Genomic DNA, 20999 nt, shown 5'->3' with positions numbered 1-20999 from the left:
TGCCCTGTATATCAATCAAGTGACGGCATTGATGCTGGGATGATATTTTTTTAATGTCACGCCGCGATCGACCAGCGATCGACCAGTACCACCTCCGCGATCGACCGGTAGCTCGCGATCGACTTAATGAGCACCCCTGATCTAGAGGATCTAAAAAGAGAAAGACTATCCATCCAAACATATCTTCCTAGCAAAGGTTTTTTTCTGCATTATTATTTTAGTGGCAAAAACATTTAAATAAGTTATGGAACCAACAAAAAAGGGCTTATAAATTATCTACATGCACCATGGATATGATATAAGAAAAAATAAGATCAAATATGTTGTAATTTCTCAAATCTTAATAATGTTTTTGGAAGTGGGAAGTGGGCGGATGATGTATATTACTGCCGTAAAAACGGATAGCGTAGATTACGCATACCTAACTGCCGAAAAATAGGCAGACCGGATTCTGTACATGCGTTGAATGATTGATTACGTAATGACAGGGTTTACTCTGGTTTCAGTATTGTAGCACGTTTCTTCCACAGAACAACAGCATGAACGGAGTGAGCCCTTTTTGTCAGTCATACAGTGTCCTTGTCTGGGTGGGTAGAGGCGGGGCCGCTCGCGTACACACAGAGCGCAGAAGAGTGTAAGGTAGTACAAATTAAATTAGTACACTGCAATATATGTGTCTCATGACACATTTATTTGCTGTTGCTGTCTATGAAAGTCTATGAAAACAAATCATTTTCCATTCTTTACAGTATTTTTTATGTAGCATATCCTTTCTGTATTATTTTTATATTCGCTTGTCTTCTGTCTCCTCTGGCATCATATCCATATTCTCCTCTTCGACTTCGTCATCCTCTTGCAATGTGCAGCCACTCATTTGGCTGCACAACGGAGCAAATCTCTCATCCACTGTCATCCCCACTGGCTGAATGATCTGATTTCTAGATAGGGACAATATGTACATTGATTGATGAATACATAGGGACAATATGTACATTGATTGATGAATACATAGGGACAATATCTCACTGTGATAGTCTGTTGATCATGCTGATGAGGCGACAGGCCTCCTCCTCCTTCTCTTCCTCTGTCATGCCCTCCATGGGGTCAGGTTGCTCTGCCTCCACCCGGCCCGTCACCAGGTTAATCCTGGCTTTAGCCTCTCGGTACTCTTCTGTGTCGGAGTCTGAGTCACTGGAATATTGGGATGCATACTGGAAGTCCCCTGAATTCCTCCTGCCACTCAGCAGGCCTCGAGCGGCCAGCAGCCCGGCAGCATTGCCATAGCCAGTGTATTTGACAAAGCGGCTCACTGGGGACAGAATAACAACGCACCAATTACTGTGCAGTTCACTTTGCATGTTAATGAGGTACTGTGTGTACAGTTCATTTTAAGAAACTAAGACAGTACCGTTCTCTTTGCAGAGCACAAACAGCAGCTCAGCAGCACAGTGCTTCACATCTGTGTCGACGTGGGTCATCAGGCGAACAAGCTGGCCTCTCACTGTGGGGTCCTGCTCTGGACGGACGGCAACGTCCCTCAGGGGGGGTAAGATCTTGACTCGGGTGAAAGACAAGCGTCAGTTGTGTCTACAGGGTTTCTACAAGGGGGTGCAAACTGAGGTCACAAAGGTCGGTGTCAATTTTTCCTTCAAGATTGACATTTCCATTATGTGTGTGTGTGTGTGTGTGTGTGTGAACAGAAAGACAGATGTTAAACTTGTGTCTGTATTTGAAAGGAAACACAGATGTTTTACCATTTTTAAATAGGTGAATGATAGATGTACTATGTGCCAAAACATATACAATACACTTAGAAAGATGAGTCTGTACTAATAATATCAGTGAATGCAGGTAAATTACTTTTACTTTCGTACTAATTTAGTAATAATATACCACTGTCAAATTGGACAGTCCCCCTTCCTGATTTCTTATTTCTGCATGTTTGTCACACTGAAACATTTCAGATCATCAAACAAATGTAAATATTAGACAACACAACTGAACACAGAATGTCGTTTTTAAATGAAACTTTTTATTATTAAGGTAGAAAAAAAAAACAACATGGCCGTGTGTGAAAAAATGATCCCCCCGAAACCTAATAACTGGTTGGGCCACCCTTAGCAGCAACAACTGCAATCAAGTGTTGATAACTTGCAATGAGTCTTTTATGCTAAGAGTCCACTGGGCCGGTGCCAGTTCGCCAAAGATTATGTGACTGGCGCGTAGTGACTCGCTGCGGTGCCAAATTAATGTTTGCTCGGCATGTTGCCATGTTGTCGTTAATTGGTGCCACAACGAGCTAATACGCGCCAATCACATAATCTTTGGCGCGAACTGGCACCAACTGGCCCCGGCCCAGTGGACTCATAGCATCATTGGTGCAACTTGGCTCGCACCATTACATTCCAGTGGATTTCAATAGGGGGATTGTTTGCGACATTTGGTTCCACTTGGTGGACAAAGATTTTAAACATTTGGAATTTTCTTGCCGCCAAACCCAATTTTTGCCGCCGTTACGGGCCACCATGAGCCAGGTGGGAGGCGGTTTGAGCCACTGCACACCAATAGACACCGTATTGGCGACACTAGGCACCACAGCAAATTGCATTGGCACAAACTGTCATCAGATGGCACCAGCGCTGTGGAGGAATTTTGTCCCACTCATCTTTGCAGAATTGTTGTCATTCAGCCACATTGGAGGGTTTTCCAGCATGAAGCGCCTTTTTAAGGTGTTGCCACAGCATCTCAATAGGATTCAGGTCAGGACTTTGACTAGGCCACTCCAAAGTCTTCATTTGGTTTTTCTTCAGCCATTCAGAGGTGGACTTGCTGGTGTGTTTTGGATCATTGTCCTGCTAAAGAACCCAAGTTGGTTTCAGCTGGAGGTCACCAACAGATGGCCGGACATTTTTGATAGACAGCAGAATTCATGGTTCCATTAATCACAGCAAGTCTTCCAGGTCCTGAAGCAGTAAAACAGCACCAGACCATCACACTACCACCACCATATTTTACTGTTGGTGTGATGTTCTTCTGAAATGTGGCATTACTTTTACACCAAATGTAATTGGACACACACCTCCCAAAAATGTCAACGTCAGCCCACAGAGTATTCCCCCAAAAATTGAGACAAGCCTTAATGTTGTTTTTGATCAGCAGTGGTTTTGGTCTTGGTACTCTGCCATGCAGGCCGTTTTTGCCCAGTGTCTTTCTTATGGTGGAGTCATGAACACTGACCTTAATTGAGAAAAGTGAGGCCTGCCGTTCTTGGGATGTTATTGTGGGGTTTTTGTGACCTCTTGGATGCTGCTATTTGTGGATAATGGCTCTCACTGTGGTTTGCTGGAGCCCCAAAGCTTTAGAAAGGGCTTTATAGCATTTTCCACAGTGATAGAGCTCAATTAATCTCAGTTAAGTTATGCTTTAAGAGGGGGCAATCACTCTTTCACACAGGGCTATGTAGGTTTGGATTTTTTTCTCCCTTAATAATAAAAAGTTTCATTTAAAAATTGCATTTGTGCTGCATTGTGTTCAGTTGTGTTATTAATATTTAAATTTGTTTGATAATCTCAAACATTTAAGTGTGACAAACATGCAAAAAAACCCAAAGAAATCAGGAAGGAACAACTTTTTCACACCACAGTATATTGTCACAGTAGGCAACCATACCCTGGCACCTTGATGCAGCATCAATAGTAATAATAGTTATTAGAATATCCAAAATATATATCCAAAAATATTTTTATAGGTGTGTCAATATTTGCTCTTCGTGGGTGGTCTCGGAACGTAACAACTAGGAATAGCAGGGATTTACTGTACATGCGATAAAGGTACCTTTTGTCGTAAATAGTGACGAGTCTCCCTGTGAACCCGAGAGCTCTCAGTGAGCAGATTAAGTACAGGGATTAGCTTCTCCTTCAGTTTGTCACCCTGAATGATGTAACATTGAAGGTCAAAATTAGCATTGGACATTCATACAAATCTAAACATGTCATGTAAACATGGAATATCAAATCAGTAGGATCCATGTATAGGCTAGAAGAAATACAGTATATGGGTTTATAGATTAGTTTGATCAGTCTGGATCATCCCAATAAATGCTCACACTTGCCCTGTCCAGACGTCTTTCCATAAAACACAGCAATGTGTGGACACAGTCCATGTTGACGCCCTCCCATTTGTGAGATGCTTTGTCGGCATGGACAGACAGCAGGACATCGAGGCATTTCAGTGGCAGTGCCGACAGAATGTTTACTGTATGCCTGCACAGAAGAGGGTAAGGAAACATCAGACAAACCTGCACAGTCAACAGTGGAAAATCATGAAAAATATGTAAAACTCCACAGCTGTTTTAGGTAACATTACCTTACTGTCGTGCAAGTATAGATGTTAACCTTGCATGATAAAAGTAAAATACATCGTTTGCATGTTCTCCCAGTGCGTGCATGGGGGTTCTCCTGGTTTCCTCCCACATTCCAAAAACATGCTAGGTTTATTGGTGACTCCAAATTGTCTATAGGTATGAATGTGAGTGTGAATGGTTGTTTGTCTATATGGGCCCTGTGATTGGCTGGCTTACTATTTCAAAAGGTTGTAGCTTGAAAAAGGTTAGACATAAAGGCATATTATAAAATCAGTATGACCCACAGTTTGTGATGGGACTCATCTAATATGCATAGTATGTCATCTCCTCGATATCAGCTCATCAAAATGTCTGATCCACTTTTGATACTCTTCCTCATCTCTCAAGCAAACCCAGCCATCACTATCTTGAACACCACTGCTGCTTCAACCAACATTATTATGGCCCAAAATAATCTGCCACACATACAACCACGCCCATAAATGTAGTTTGGATTAAAGTTACAGATGTCCGCCATCTCCTGCTGTAAAGTATTAACTACTTTTGGCAACATATCTGCTGAACTGGCTTGTTAGATTCAGCAATGTTGCTTGTCGCAGTTTTGCGATTTTGGCACTTAAAGGGATATGCAGTTGCCTCGTTGTAGTACATTTTACAATAGCATCTTCTTGGAAAATGTGCTTGTCGATGATATTCAATCAATGGCTCATATTGTATTGAGCAGCCCTTTGGGGTGTTTGACTTACTGTATATTAAGTTTTACTGTGTAGTATTGAGAGATGTGTTGATAGCTGTACAACAAACCTTTGGATGTCCTCACTTGTGTCCTCTCCATCGTATGACAACAACAGGCAGTGTCGCAGCACGGCGGCAAGGTGGCGATATTGGGCGGCATCCTCCTTAGAGGTTTAGGGTCACAGTATGGGGTTAGGGTCAGTGTTAGGAGTTTGTGAGAACTTTTTATTTTTCTTTTTTTGTTGGGCTCCAAACACTCAGTGGTGATCATAACATGACTAAACAACCAGTTGATTGTTATTGTTTGGAGTAACTTATGTAAGATTTGGGGGGTTTTATGCTGTAGTAGCATAAATTGTTTTTGTTTTTCCACGACTCTGGTGACAGTGGAAAGATGGACGGTACCTCATCTGGCTCCTGCCTGTTGAACTTGTGTGCGATGTTGAAAAGTGTCTTAAGGACCTCGATGACTTCTTGGGCAATTTCCATGGAAACAGGAGCTCCTGCCACATCACTGAGCACTTCGTACCCCTCAGCCCACCTCACAGCCAGACATCGCTCCAGGGCTTTGGTCAACACTGATACTCCTCGCTCCTGACAAGAGGGAAAGCAAACTGTTGAGTGCTGATCATGTCAACTGATTAGAATTGCATATGGAAATAATGGTTGACTTGAGCTTTTGTTTGTACCTGCCACAGTTGCAGTCTGAGTTCAGGCCTCAAAGCGGTGAGCAAGAAGAGTAGTCTCAGCCTGTAAAACTGACCAGTGCCTTGTTCTCTTCTGCTGATATCCTTCTTCACACTCTCCCACACACCTTGCAGAAGCCTTCCATGCAAACAAGCCCAAAAAAAGTGAGGCTGGTCAGAGAATCTGAGAATTATACATCCTAACAATGCAGATGATAATCTATAGCACAAAATATCAAAGCAAACAAAACGAACCCGGGTAGAACCCGTTTATGTCGATGGCCCTCGGATTTGCCGATGATGTCAACATAAGCCATTGTCGGTTTTTAATTTTATTTGTGCATATTTTTAAGATTTTTCTGATTACATTTTACACTCTTTTCTTTATTATCTAAGAGATTTGTTCATGAATGTCCTGAGTGGCAATAAAGCTGTACTATTTTGAAGCTTACTTTGCACTGAACAGGAAGTCACTATGTGCATGTTTTAATGCTGTACAACTAGAGAGTATTTTTCTTTCCATGCTGCTTAGCAATAATAAGGGCGTTAACAATAGGTACTAGGTGTCCTGATCCGATATTGATATCGATACGACATCGGCAAAAAAAAAGGATCGTATTATATCGGCTTGCATTTGAAATTGTCAATATTGGCACTCTAATGCCAAGCTCTGCGCCAGCACACCTACCACCAACGGATCACTACAACAGCGTGTGCTAGCGAGTTTAGCAAGGAGACGTTGCAGCTTACTACAAAAAAATGTTTGAAACATTTGCAAAGCGCTAGAAACTATCACTGGTGAGTAATCTTCCTTGGATTTCCACTAAACAGGGATTTATCTTTTTAAAATGTCGGCTTTTAACATACAATCATATGTGTTGGATCCCGAATCTGATCCAGAAGTAGAGACTGGACAGTCTGGAGTTTTTTCAAGAAAAGAGGTTACTTCAAGGCGTCTCTCAATGGTATAGCTTTAGCATTTTAACATTAGGTTTGAAATGTGGTCACATTACACGTTTTTTTGCGGAACTACCAGTGTTTAAAAAACTCAGGTAGAGCCACTAATTGTGGTAGGAAACAGCTATTAGCAACCCGCTCCATGTATGCACACTCTATTATGCTACACAGACAAGCGCTTTTCTTCCATGCTGGTAGGTAATCAGGAACTCCAACCAATTGTGCCTGATGTTTTCCTCATTAGGAATTGTTAATAAATGTAACCTTCCCTTAGCTTTCACATTGCTAACACCGCAATTTACTCATCTGTATACACCAGTCATCATTTGCACTATGACCCATTTATCATTGCACTAAAATTAATATATCTGCAATAAGTCTGCTCCTGCATATGCTCCTGTGCAATACTATGTGTATATTTTGGATATCTTGTATATATCTTGTTAAATTGTCTTTTTTACTCTACTTTTGTATACTTTTTTTTTTACTTGACTACTGCATTAAAAGGAGAAGCTCTCCAATCTCGTTGTACATCTTGTATAATGACAATAAAAGCCATTCCATTCCATTCCAAACAGAGAAGCAGAGCTTGGAGAGGGCAGAGAGCATATCTGTGACATCACAAACGGCCAGTGTTAGAACACTCTCTGGAATCGAGCATTCAGAGCCATCCCAAACGTCTTTCGAGGCACTTCCAAATGCGCAAACCTCATTATCTGAAACTTTGACATCGTTTAACACAAGAATACAACATTCTAACTACATTTATAGGTCAGAAAAGTGGAAAAAGTCTAGCAGGTCCCCTTTAAGCACTTTATTGAGCACCTTGAATCGTGCTATATTATGCCTATTGGGGATAAAACTAAAACCAGATGCATCAAGAAGTAAATGGATCACTTTTTCTCATACCTACTGTTGCTGACTATTCTCTGTAATATCACTTGATCAAGCATTTTATTATATTCCACCCTAGAAAACAAGTAACAAAAGTATGCATGGGTTGTGCTGATATCGGATTGATATCGGTATCGGACGAAATATCAGAAGTCCCACTCCTAATAAACGTAACCATTTTTCAAATAAATGATTGACAAAGGCGGTTGAGTTGAGCGGTTAAGTTTCAGTAAAAGTAACACAGCGAACCGAGACTTCATGAGTTCATCGACTTAGTCTGGTTGTCAACATAAACAGACTGATTTTTCATAGAAATTAAGTTTTTTTTGTTGACACAGTCAACCATGCGTCGACTTAAGTGGCAATCACTTGATATTAATATGAAGAACACGGTGTATCGGGACTTGACGGTTTCTCACCTGAGTTCAGAGGCTCTCTCCTGCGCCATGGGGCTGTTGTAGATGACATTACACAAGACCTTCATGGCCTCCATTCGACACATCTTCTCATCTTCCCCCATCGCTTCTTCGTCCTCCTCCCAGATGTCTTTCTTTCCTCCTCCATTACAGCATGCTTGATCTGAGCTGTGTGTACCGATAGCACAGGCATCGCTTTGTACACCATCCTGATTTGTTTGACAGTATGTTCTGTCAGAGCCGTCTGCAGTTATTTCCTGTTGTTGTTGGCATGGAAGATGCAAGCGAATGCCTCCCAGGCCTGCCAAGGTGATAAGGGCGCGATCGGTGACCATGGGAGAGAGACCGCTGCTATCCCGAGACAGGATACGTAGCGTATGCAGGCAAACCCGTAACAGTGATGATTGAAGCTGACCGCTGATGAAGTTAACCAGAGCTTCAGCAAGGCGCTATAGATGTACACAGGAAAGACGCAAAAGATGCAGCATGAGGAAATAAAGATGAACTCGAGAAAAAAATGGAGGCTTTTTTCACAAAACATTATGAAAAAGTAAGACTAAACAATTAAATTCAGTCTTAATGAGCTAGAGCAGTGCATTCTAGTGCGAGAAAACGAGTTAACATGAGCTAGCTAACAACAGACATCATGGGAAATACCTATTTTGACGCTAAAGCCCTCACAAAAAACCTCAAAAAACACCAACAGTGTTCCATTTACATACTCGACTTGTATATTAACCAAGCTACAGCAATATTGTTATTGCAACAGCTAACATGGAAAGCTATTGTTTTCTGGCAGACTAACATGATGCCTCACTCACAGACAAAAGAGTGGATACCTAGCTCTCAATTTCGGTACAAAGACACAACAAGATGCTTGTTTGCCGTCAGCATTTTTCACCCGAGGACTGGCGCACACGTCTTGTGCTGGAAGACACAGCCATCCCAAGGAGGGCGAACATCGTAAGTGTTGTCGCTGTATCTATGCTGCTGTTGTTGATGGAACTAGCATAAGTATGTGTATCAATGCACCCTAGGAAAGAAGTTTCGGTAGTGGTCATCATCAAAATACGGCAAGATACTGCAACTATTACATGTTATCATCAGTGTACGTGTTAATGCATGATCACAGCATGGATATCAGACGATGCAACGTTGTTAGAGAGGTTTTTTGTGCTGGAAGACAAAGCCATCCCAAGGACAGCGGACATTGTGTTGTCGCTGTATTTATGCTGCTGTTGCTGACGGAACTAGCATATGTATGTGGTATCTTAGAAAAGAAGTTTCGGTAGTTTGAAATGATCAAAATACAGCAAGAACTATTATGTACATATTATCATCAGTGTACATGTTAATGTATGATCACAGCATGGATATCAAACCATGCAACGTTGTTAGAGGGTTTTTTAAAGAGGGCTTCATAATCAAAATAGTTGTGTCCCATTGACGTGTATTGTTAGATAGCTCATTTTAACTTGTTTTCTTCTTGGTTTTATGCACAGAAAAGGGGAAAATATGTGTTCATGTTTCACATAAGGATTGTGAATGATGGAAATTCCAAAAAAGTTCAGTCACTGTGATACAACAAAACTGTGAACATGGTCAAAAAAAAAAACAATTAGTTGGATTACACTACAATACAAAAAAAATTTCTACCAAACTTTGAGGTAAACTTTTGTTCATGCTTTTATAGGGGGGGTGAAAAATGATATCCCCAAGTGCAGGGGTTCCCAAACTTTACCAACTCAGGGCCCACTTGAAAATCTAAAAAATGTCTGCGGCCCACCTTTGTCCTGTAAACAGTACATAGACGAAATGCTGCATTGTCAGAGCACTTAACTTATTATTATTATTATTGTTATAAAGATTCAGGATTGAAATGAAAGCAGGGGGCTAAAGAAAGCCCAAACTTGTGGTGTACACACAATCTGTGGTGTACACACAAGACAGAATTAATGCTCATACTTTTCATAACTGCATTCAAGACTGGCATGATGACCAGAGAGCTACGTTCCAATCATAAACTGTATAAGGTTCCTAAAATATTGTGACAGGTCAATAACACTCAATAGGTTATTACTTACACCTATAAATAGTTTTTTTAAATTGTATTTCAGAGTAAACATATTTTTAAAATAATATATATTTAAAATAATATTGTAATAATACAAAAAATAATATGCAAAAATGAATCATATTTTTAATGATCTCGCATGGCCCACCTGCAGTACCACCACGGCCCACCAGGCGGCCGCGGCCCACACTTTGGGAATCACTGCCCTAGTGTATATTACAATGACATATGCTTGCCTGCTCACAAATAAACACCTTACCTCTCATAAGTGCATGGTATACTGCAGGAATTCCACATATTTGAGGAAATTGGTACTCACAGTTTTTGTGTTTGCAAGAACAAAAACAGAGTCTATAGTCCACCTGTCGGGATAATAGATCAGGGTCGTCATCATCATCGGAGTCCATGTCCTGGTCAGGGTCAGGAACAAACTCCCTGGTTTTGTTCTTCCTAAACTGATCCACCAAGAAGCACACTTAGATTTTCAGTATAACCATTTAAAGGTACAGTATTTTTAGATCTTTTCATAGGAGAAAAATAAAGAAATAACACTTTGTGGATCCGCAATACAGTTGAGCTTAATCAAATGTGTTCCCCGGTGCCAGCAGCACTCGTGTAGTTTGACATATGAAAACATCACTGAACTAACTGACAATATTATTCAAGTTTCCTGCACAAAGCCGCTTCAGTAAAGATTCCTCATTGTCAACGTGTGAGCTGAAGGTTAACGGGATGTGCTGTGGATGTGGAATGTGCTGACACAACAAGTATCCCGATGCTTTGGAACATACAACTACAGTCTTGACTACACAACACACATAGGATTACACACACAGACACACACAGAGACATGGATACAGTTGACTGTGTGAGTCAGTACTGCAAATGCTCTGAGATTATTGTAATACTCTGAGACAGAGCAGGGAAATGTCCTCGTCAGCTCATCTGTGATTTACCTCTTCCAGTTCTTGTTGCTGCAGCCGTTGGATCCAGGAGTGGAAATGCATGTTTTCAAATAGATTTAATAAGCATTAGAAACATTAAGGAGCACACGGGCTATCAGAGATACAGTTATTATACGGGAGCCAGGCAACAACATTTTGTTGGCAATTTCACTGCTGTGTTATTGTGCAATGACAATAAAGAAAGGCTAAGTCTAAGTCTAATTTCAAGACTGGATATCACATTAGAGCTGCCAAAAAATCGAATTAATCACAGTTTTAAAATGTATTAGCAATGGTGTCTGAAATACACAAATTTTTACTGTACTTAATGAAAAAAGAAACATTTGTATGTATAAACAGCTCCAAGTGAACTTAATAAGCGAAAAGATACCACACACGTCTAAAAATATTTTTTTCTAACAATAGTTTATTTAATGATAGCAGAACATTTCAATCACAAAACCGTGTTATTATGAGCAACGAGGGGTTGCGTTCAATTACATCACGTAATTCAAACAAATGTATTTTCTAGCGTACTCAAATGTAGCAAATTTTACACCCGAAACAAGAGGAATTAACTCTAGGAATTAGTAGGAGGAAGGAGAAATTAGGAGAAATTAATATTACGAAATGAGTGCTAAGAATACCCACTTTACCACACGCGGCGGGCACATTTTTGAGACATTTTTGTGGAGTTCGCAGTGTCCCTGAATACATCTCACATTGTTGTAATGACAAAGCGGAAGTGTCGTTCCCAGGATGGAGGGTCTAGAGACGTGTGTGAGTTGTATGGAGGACCAAAACTGCCAAAATAATAAATAAATAAATAAATAAATAAATATATAAAATATAAAAGCAAAAATAAATACAAAAATAAAAAAAAAGATTCAAAAATTAAAAATAAATACAAAAATAAATGTAGAAATAAATACAAAAATAAATATATAAATAGAATTACATATCAATAAATAAATAAAAGCACTCTGCTCTCATATGTATTTATTTCATGCTGCAGACAATGTCAGCTTGAAATGCAGAAGGAAAAACTATTCAAATGAGGGGGCGGTCCTAAGTGTGCCTTGGGTTGAACTGTTCGCCCATTGGTTGATCGACATGTGAGTGCGAAAATCGACTAGGTATGCCTGCAAACAGCCACAGTAAGAGGAAGTCACCACACCACTCTCAATGGCGGTAAATATGGCTGCAATCTCCAGCTCGGACACCGACTTCCTGGTGGACCCCGCCATTATTGTCCCGGTAAATGTATACTTTTCTCCCTGTATACTTCCTCTTGCTGTGGCCGTTTGCAGGCATACCTAGTCGATTTTCGCACTCACATGTCGATCAACCAATAGGCGAACAGTTCAACCCAAGACACACTTAGGACCGCCCCCTCATTTGAATAGTTTTTCCTTCTGCATTTCAAGCTGACATTGTCTGCTGCATGAAATAAATACATATGAGAGCAGAGTGCTTTTATTTATTTATTGATATGTAATTCTATTTATATATTTATTTTTGTATTTATTTCTACATTTATTTTTGTATTTATTTTTAATTTTTGAATCTTGTTTTTTATTTTCGTATTAATTTTGGCTTTTATTTATTTATTTATGTATATATTTTTGTATTTTTGTTTTTATTTCCATTTATATTAATTTTTTTGTATTTAATTTTTTTATTTTTTTTTTCATTTTTGTTTTTATTTCCACTTTTATTTATGTATTTATTTATTATTTTGGCAGTTTTGGTCCTCCATAGAGTTGGAGATACATACAGTATACGGTGTTGGAATTGTACTGTTGATGCGTTCAGGTCAGAATGAAGTTAGAAAAGAGCATCAGACTCCTGTGACTGTGTTGGGACGCTCCACCGTGCTTATGTCTGTCGTCGTAACAGAGAAGCGTGCATGCTCTGGTGCGCATGCGTCAATTACTCTTTTAAAAAAAAGTAACTTAACTAATGAAATACATTTGTTGCCGTTGTTAACCCGTTATTTTTTACAACCCTATATTATGCACTCTAATATAGACAAAAATGTCATCCAATTAGGATACGTGGGAAAAAATAAAACGTCAGATCCCGGAAATAAACATAAAAAGGGGGCTCTGGGCTGCACTAGCTGCTAGTTTAAAATGTTACAAAAGAGTAGCAGTACAATATTAAAGGAAAAGACTAACCTGTTTTCTCTCTTGCTCCTCCCTGTTACAAAAGAAGCACTCTGCATACTGCAGGGGGAAAAAGACAACAGATATAGGAGCATCAAGTTATTAGTTTGCATTTTAAAACTAAACACATACATATGAATGGAATTACAGAAGTTGTGCAACAGTGGAGTACCTTAGTGTTGTAGCTGTGCAGGTGGTGCTGGACACTGTCCCGGTCTCCTTGGAGTATGCTCCCAATGATCTGGTCCATATCTGGCATCATACCTGATGGCAAACCTAGCAAACAACACTGCAATAACTGCTCATTTCACCACCATCATATTGATTTATGCTAGCAGTATATACAGGGTGTCCCGTACTAGTGAACAATGGCGGCAATGGCTGAAATACAGTAAATATCAGTGCATGATAACACCAAGGGCAATGATAGAATGTTTGAACCAGTAATGAATAAGATTAACTTTAACTGGAAAAACATTAGCTGTTATTTTTACCACTGTTACGCCTAACTTTGGCACAGTGGAAACCGTTTGAATGTCGCTAGTACAACACAGGAAGCTAAATGGCTAATCAACAAGAGAGGAGTCCCCTAGTGGTCTGGTAGAAAATTGTAAGCTCAGCCCTCAGCCCAACATCTCTCAATGGCAACACAAAACTAAACCCAAATTATTTCACATATTTGAAAGTACTTTCCCTGGTAACTGATTACATTTATGAAGGAGTAATTATGTTGTAATTACATTAGATTTTTCTGGTATTAACAAATATTGTAGCATGTAGCAATACATAAAATACACAATATTAAACTCATCTTACTATATGTACAATATTTGGAATGTATGACTTCAGACAATTGAAAGGAGGATAACAACTACCTCATACAACCAGAATGCAATAAAATCACTCCATCAATTGATTTCATATGATTTTACCAACCAAGTGCACATGTAAAGTTGATACACATACAAAATAAAAAAAAGTAATGAATAAAATGCACTGAAAATAACCTACGATATACTGCATTGATGTGTAACAATACTCACCTGTCTGTGTCGACACAAAGAATGCACGCTGCTCCTGCAGGCTTCTTCCTCCTCTCTCTGCTGAAAGGACTGTGCCATAATCTTATTTCTCTGCTACAGCTCTGCACCTTCCCTTCTCTGAGTCGTGGATTTAGCGTCCATCCACAATGGCAGCGACACATCCAGCAGCTAAATGGTGATCAGGAATCTGAGGAGGACAAAGGCTGCACAGGAGGAAGAGACTCATCCTTATACACCAGCTGACTTTTAGGTGAGAGCCATGTGGGATATTTTAGTGAAAATATTGTTTACAAAATATAGGAATGTAGTTTCAGTGTAGTTTATTTGTATGAGTATATGTTAATGTACCACACAGACAAAAAGGCAGACATAGTATCACACAGTTCTAACAAAATAGTATTATTTAAAATTTAAAAATTGTAAAATTTATTTTCTTTTTCTTAATTAATGAAAACTTTGTGTATATTGTATGTATGTGCAGACTATACAGTATATAGTACTGTAGTATGCTTATATATTTCACTATTGTCCATCCAGCCATATATCTTCTACTGCTTATCCGATGTCGGGTCACAGGGAAAGCAGCCTAAAATGGAAAGCCCAGACTTCCCTCTACCCGGCCACTTCATCCAGTTCCTCCTGGTAGATCCTGAGCAGTTCCCAGTCTTTCCAACGTGTCCTGGGTCTTCCCAGAGGTCTCCCGCCGATCAGACGTGTCCTCCCCAGTGAGGCATGTGAGAGGCATCCTGACCAGATGCCCAAGCCACCTCATCTGCCTCCTCTCAATGTGGAGGAGCAGTGGTTCTACTCAGAAGGAAAGCTCTATCTCTAAAGCCCAGGAACACTACAGAGAAAACTCAAACCCGGAAACGTGTCCTTTCGGTCACTAACCAAAGCTCATGACCAAAGGCGAGGGTAGGAACCAGTAAATGGAGAGCTTTGCCTTAATTTCGGCTCGGTGAGTCCGCATCACAGCAGATGCTCCACCAATCCACCTGTCCATCTTGCGTTCCATCCTTCCTTCAGTTGTGAACAAGACCCCCAGGTAACTCCTTCTCTTGGGGAGTTCTCTGCTGAGAACCACAAACTCGGACTTGGAGGTGCTGATTCTCATACCAGCTGCTTCACACTCAGCTACAAACCAAGTGAGAGTTGAAGATTGCGGTCCAATGAAACCAGCAGGACGATATCACCTGCTAAAAGCAGAGACCCAATCCTGCAGCCACCAAACCGGATCCCCTCAACGTTGGACATCCAAATTCTGTCCAAGTGAGGAACAGAATCCGTGACAATGGGCAGATATGACAGAGTCCACCCCTCACTGGCAATGAGTTCGACTTATTGCCGACAATTCGGCCCAGCCTCTGAGACCTGTCATACAGGGACCAAACTGGTTAGTTGGTCCGGGACCACATACTCCTGAAGTACTCCCCACAGGGTTCCTTGAGGAACACAGGGAAATGCCTTCTGCAAGTCCACAAAACCCATGTAGACAGGTTGGACAAACTCCCATGTATCCTCAAGGACCCTGTCCAGAGTGTAGAGTTGGTCCACAACCAAGACGAAAACCACACTGATCTTCTTGAATTTGAGATTCAACTATCCGGTCACGCCTCCTCTCTGGCTGAGAAGTGTGAATAGTTGGAACATGCTCTCCAATTCTGCAAAGTCTGCCAATCCGGAGGCACTGCCTCTGATATCGATGCCATACCGCAGAGTCCTTGGCCTTAAGGAACTCCGGGCGCAACTCATTCACCCCCGGGAGCTTCCTGACCACCTCGGCAACCTCAGCCCCAGGAGAGCCCAACTCTACCAACCTCAGATGCCATTCAATTGGAAGATTGGTTGAAAAGGTTGACATCCACACATAGTAGTTTCATAAGCATAGAGATCATTAACTATCATCACATTTGTCATTGGAACAGTTTAATTTACTTTTGTCAAATACAGTCATTTTATGTACAGAAGAGGAACTTAGTGGTGGAGAATGAAGAAGCTGTACAATATTTACACATCAAAACAACAAATATGCTCTGCAAAGAATATCCTCTGGGAGGTCAAATCATTGGAAATATCAGTCAACAACATACAGGTAAAAAGGACGCACATTTAACACACACATTTATCATTTCATGTTGCGCTTCCTTTCAGAAAGTCGTGCTTTAATTTTCTTAATTCTTTGTTTTTACAGGAGAAACATCCCCTCTGTGACAGCGTTTGAAAGAACAGACATAAATAGCACAGGTTCATTGAATTACATCAGCCCTGAAGCTCAAGCGCAGGTATAAACAATAAAAGGACTATTTCATAGTCGATCTTTTCACTAGTTTCACCTGTGGAGGTCTGAGAGGAGCAAACACTCCATTTTATGTATACACCTTTAAAAATATTTACAGCTATCAATCCTTTTTTTTTTAGGGTGTTCATTTTTTAAAAATGCCTTGTATAAATGATACAAACCATAGTTATCCATACATTACAAGATGTGTTTGTATGTGTCTCCATACCATGGAAGCCTTCATGACATTTACGACCATAGCTCCATCATCATAGCACAAATATGTCAAAGGTTAAACCTTTTTACCCCCCCCAAAATCACGATTCTAATGTTTGGAATGATGCCCTGGTTCAGGCTTTGGCACTGAGGCTGAGCAGCTCCATGAAGGAACTAAAGAGGCTCTCCAGCCAGCTCTGGTTGGCCATGCACTGCTGCACCACCTCCTCCTGGCCGGGGTCGTCTGCTGCCTGCTCGATGCTGTCTGTCTGCACACCACACACAGATATTTCATTTGTTTGTTCGTTCGTTCGTTTGTTCATTCATTCATTCATTCATTTACTACCGTTTATCCTCACTAGGGTCGCGGGGGTGCTGGAGCCTATCCCAGCTGACTTTGGCGAGAGGCAGGGTACACCCTGGACTGGTCGCCAGCCAATCACAGGGCAAATATAGACAAACAACCATTCACACTCACATTCATACCTATGGACAATTTGGAGTCGCCAATTAACCTAGCATGTTTTTGGAATGTGGGAGGAAACCGGAGTACCCGGAGAAAATGCATGCACAGGGAGAACATGCAAACTCCATACAGAGATGGCCGAGGGTGGAATCAAACTCGGGTCTCCTAGCTGTGTGGCCTACGCGCTAACCACTCGGCCCACAGTAATTTCTCATTTAGCAAATTTTGGGACTTTATTATGCTTCCCAAGTGGCAGTGCACCAAAGAAAAGGAAAGCCATCACCATGGAAGTCAAATGAATATCAAAAAAGGCTCAGACAGGAGACATGCACGCAGATATTGACCGAATGTCGCGAGCATCATTAAGGATAAAGATTATATAATGCTAGAGGGGTCATGGATTCCGTGCACTGTTACAAGGAGATCTGTGAGAAGAGGAGATTATCCTTCACATCCTTGGAGAGTTCTATGTCTAGTTTACATAAAGGTGTACTCTATTTTGTTCCCAGTGGATTAGACATTAATGGCTGGGTCCATTTACACTATTATCCAAGCTGTACACTGACTACTACTTTGTAGTGTCATTCTTAAGTACGTGTCATTTCTTCAGTGTTGTCCCATGAAAAGATATCATCAAATATTTGCAGAAATGTGACATACTGCAGTAACAAAGCTGCATTCTTACCTCCTTTTTGCAGCGCAGGAAGGTGTGATACTTGTAGTGGTGGAGGGAATGATATAGACTGTACATACGGCACGTTTCAATGGAGATCTTTAGATCCTGAAAATGTCATGGAACAGAGAAATATGGACCATTTTTCAGCAATTGTGAAAAATATGAGTATACAATGAGTCCTTTCGACCTCTAGAGGTCAGTAGGAGGACGTTCTGAAATCAAGCGTGAAAATATTGCTGTCGTCTGTCCACCCTTTTGGAGCCACAGCATGTTGTTTACATTGGAAGCATAACCACCTCACGTGCAGTCTGATGGAGGAACTTGGCAATCAGGTACGTGTTGCCACACGGACGAATATTACATTGCTCTGACGGTCTTTACACCATGGACACTCGACAATGACATAATATTTACAGAAAATGATTAATATATGTTAATTAAAAAAAAAAGAACATGATATTGGATACTTAAGGCACACGTGATGATTTGTCACGGGTGTGTCGCAGCACAGTGGTTGTAAATCACTGCTAGAGGATCATGAAATTGCAATGAGTCCTTTTGACCACTTGGGGTCAGTCAAGATTCATTCTGATGATGACCAATGGTTAAAGTATTATATAGATGTAGTATGCAGCACCGGGATAATTTTTCTTCACATAGATCACATTTATTGGTCCTCGGCAAATTGTAAAAATAGATTGAAATCATTTTTAATCATTTGCATGGTCACCAAATTAAAAGCCAAGATGTCACTTTTTTGTTTGATAGCTTTGGGACTGTAATCTATTTGTGGTGGTGGGTTGCGGGTGACAAATGTGCATAATTAACCATGATACATAAAAATAACACGACATAGACGCCTTAACACTCTTATTATTCTTTGTTCACATCACATAAATTAAAACAGACCGCAGGAAGCGCAAAATCCAAAGAAATATAGCTGAATAGGTGCAGATTCTGGAAGAACTATAAAGCTTTGTGTGCTGGTTATCGTGTGTAGCTGCTCTATAGGAGTCCGCAACTCAACTCGCTGTTAGTGTGTTAAGGCTGGCAATGTGTCTGTCAGGACACTAGCATAGGTTAAAGTACTCAGGCTCCATGTGACCTTTGCGGTGCCAGTACTTACTTGTTGCTTAGGAATGCTCCTCTTGCCGTGGTTTAAAGTTTTGCGGTTGTAACCTTCACCGGCGAGGCGAACTTTAACAGTTCCAGACTCCAGTGGGTCTGCCGCCATTTTGGGGAACACATGAAGAGCCTCCTAGCGTGAGATGGGGGGCGGGGGGGGGGGGGCGAAGTTCAGTTCAACATAATTTCTTGCCATTCATTTTGAAATGAAATATTTTACCTGGTGCTGAGCACTCATGTTGATTCTCCTCAACAATCTCTTCTTTTGCTCACTCAGCATGCTGTCTATCTTCCTCATGGGGGGCAGGTATAACTCGTCTAATGGAATCAAAGTACAACTACGTTCATTCATATTCTAATGTTATAACCTTTTCCTGAACAATGAAAGGATGCAAAGGCCATGTTGATATTTTGTAAAGCGACACATGCAGATATGCTAAGAAGTTACTAGAAGTTACAAGAAAACCAGTATATTATTAGTGTCAACTTCACTTCACTCTTTTTTGTCCCCATTTTTGCTGTTGTTTTTAATATTAATTTCACAAATATTTCAACTTTCTCCTTAAATAATTTTTGCAAATTTGCTTTTCGGAATATCAGAACTTCATTCCCATAATATTTGTATTCATTTCCACATATTCGAACCTATTTTCCCCCCAAAATTACAACTTTATTTTGCTTTCTTTGTTGCTTGTTATATTATGACTTATTTAAAAAAATGCTTATTTTGTATTTAATATTCCAACCCTATGCTACTACAATGACATTATTATGCCTCATAATATTACTAGTTTATTCTTGTAAAATTGCGACTTTTTTCATTAGAATACCACTTTTTTATCTTAATATTTTGACTCTTTAAATTACAGCAGTTTTTTTTTATTTCTGCTGTATTTCAACTTCGTTCTTACTTCTGTTGTGACGTTTTGTCATATTTCATAATTGTTATATTATTAATAAATGTTATCATAATATTTTGTAGGGCTGTCCGATAATTATCGATAATATGCTGATATAATACCGGTATAAGATTTTTTTTCCCGATCATGAAAACTGAAAAACTGCCATATCCAACACATATGTGTTCATTCCACCACAGGAGGTATGTCATGTTACACATATCGGTATCGGCTGATATCGGTATCAAAAATTGAGAGTTGGACAATATCGGCATATTGGTTTTCACCAAAAAAGCCAATATCGGACATCTTTAATATTTTGTAACACAAGCTAGTTTTCCAAAAAATACAACTTTAATGTGTATTTCAACTTCATGCTACTAAAATTATATTACTTTTCCACATAATATTACAACATTATTGTCATAAAATTATGGCTTATTTCTCTTAATATTTTGACTTTGTTCTTGTAAAATTACTGCAGATTTTTACATTTTTTAAAATTAAATTATATTTTTTGAATGTGCTGCTGGCCAATAAAAAAAATAGGTGATTGGCTGGCGACCAGTCCAGGGTGTACCCCACGTCTCACCCGAAATCAGCTGGGATAGGCTCCAGCATACCCGTGACCCTAGTGAGGATAAGTGGCATATAAAATGGATGGATGGACATTCCAAATCCCATATTTTCCGTAATTCCACAATTTCCCCCAAACAAAACCAAATTAATTCCCTCAAAATTTTGGACCCTCACTACACACACTATTGTGGTTCCTAGAGTGGTCCTGGGGGGGCGGGGGATTCATTGACTTTAAGAACGGTCCCTCCACAACGTTGTGAGCAGGACCACCTGAGATATAAACACTTTCTGTTGTTGCATCTTTGCACGAGACTTCTCACCGTCCGTGTCCTCCAGGGCTTGAATCATGTCAGGGTCGAGTGCTGTGCTGACCAACATCTCCACGTAGCTCCTGAACATCTCCCTCATCGCCCGGCTGTTCACTCCAACCCACAGAGGTCCTGGAAAAAAAAAATCAGGATTCCCACTGAGCTCATGAAC

The 20999-nt window shown here is 40.3% G+C and overlaps 2 protein-coding genes and 1 long non-coding RNA gene across 8 annotated transcripts in view; 1 reads left to right on the top strand and 2 right to left on the bottom strand.

Annotated features, from left to right (window-relative positions):
- Positions 1–663: 663 nt before the first annotated feature.
- Positions 664–14467, bottom strand: si:ch211-195b15.7 (synembryn-A). 5 transcript variants are annotated; one of them, XM_058048283.1, is made up of 14 exons: positions 14281–14467; positions 13410–13513; positions 13250–13297; positions 11082–11099; positions 10488–10580; positions 8055–8500; positions 5788–5923; positions 5504–5692; positions 5168–5262; positions 4112–4262; positions 3835–3930; positions 1409–1553; positions 1027–1309; positions 664–938 (listed from the first exon to the last, which is right to left on the bottom strand). In XM_058048283.1, the coding sequence occupies exons 2-14, from the start codon at positions 13497–13499 to the stop codon at positions 785–787; spliced, it is 1944 nt and encodes a 647-aa protein (XP_057904266.1). In that variant the 5' UTR covers positions 13500–13513; positions 14281–14467; the 3' UTR covers positions 664–784. The 5 variants fall into 5 exon arrangements, with proteins under 5 accessions (XP_057904266.1, XP_057904269.1, XP_057904267.1 ...); XM_058048286.1 differs by having other exon boundaries at positions 10488–10575; XM_058048284.1 differs by having other exon boundaries at positions 13410–13501.
- Positions 14409–17151, top strand: LOC131102768 (uncharacterized). The gene is made up of 4 exons (XR_009119493.1): positions 14409–14530; positions 14818–16372; positions 16472–16562; positions 16913–17151. It is a non-coding gene; the product is annotated as an uncharacterized LOC131102768 (long non-coding RNA).
- Positions 15959–20999, bottom strand: part of prr12b (proline rich 12b) — a 30657-nt gene continuing 25616 nt past the window's right edge. The window contains exons 12-16 of one of the 2 annotated variants that reach the window (XM_058048282.1): positions 20840–20959; positions 19262–19359; positions 19043–19174; positions 17926–18021; positions 15959–17043 (exon numbers count right to left, since the gene is read on the bottom strand). In XM_058048282.1, the coding sequence (XP_057904265.1) occupies positions 16909–17043; positions 17926–18021; positions 19043–19174; positions 19262–19359; positions 20840–20959 (581 nt within the window). In that variant the 3' untranslated portion in view covers positions 15959–16908. The remainder of the gene's footprint in view (positions 17044–17925; positions 18022–19042; positions 19175–19261; positions 19360–20839; positions 20960–20999) is intronic. The other variant, XM_058048281.1, reaches the window with a different exon arrangement.

Source organism: Doryrhamphus excisus, chromosome 15 (genome assembly GCF_030265055.1).
Source record: "Doryrhamphus excisus isolate RoL2022-K1 chromosome 15, RoL_Dexc_1.0, whole genome shotgun sequence".
NCBI classification, from domain to species: domain Eukaryota; kingdom Metazoa; phylum Chordata; class Actinopteri; order Syngnathiformes; family Syngnathidae; genus Doryrhamphus; species Doryrhamphus excisus.
The sequence above is the reverse complement of the archived record's forward strand: the minus strand, read 5'-3'. Positions and strand labels throughout refer to the sequence as shown.

Excerpts from the sequence above, each read along its gene's own strand:
- si:ch211-195b15.7 (XM_058048283.1), bottom strand. The coding sequence starts at position 13,499 with ATGATGCCAGATATGGACCAGATCATTGGGAGCATACTCCAAGGAGAC. Across the intron at positions 4,263-5,167 it reads ACAAGTGAGGACATCCAAAG|GCATACAGTAAACATTCTGT; the intron begins GTTTGTTGTACA and ends TCTTCTGTGCAG. Across the intron at positions 3,931-4,111 it reads TGGAAAGACGTCTGGACAGG|GGTGACAAACTGAAGGAGAA; the intron begins GCAAGTGTGAGC and ends TACATCATTCAG.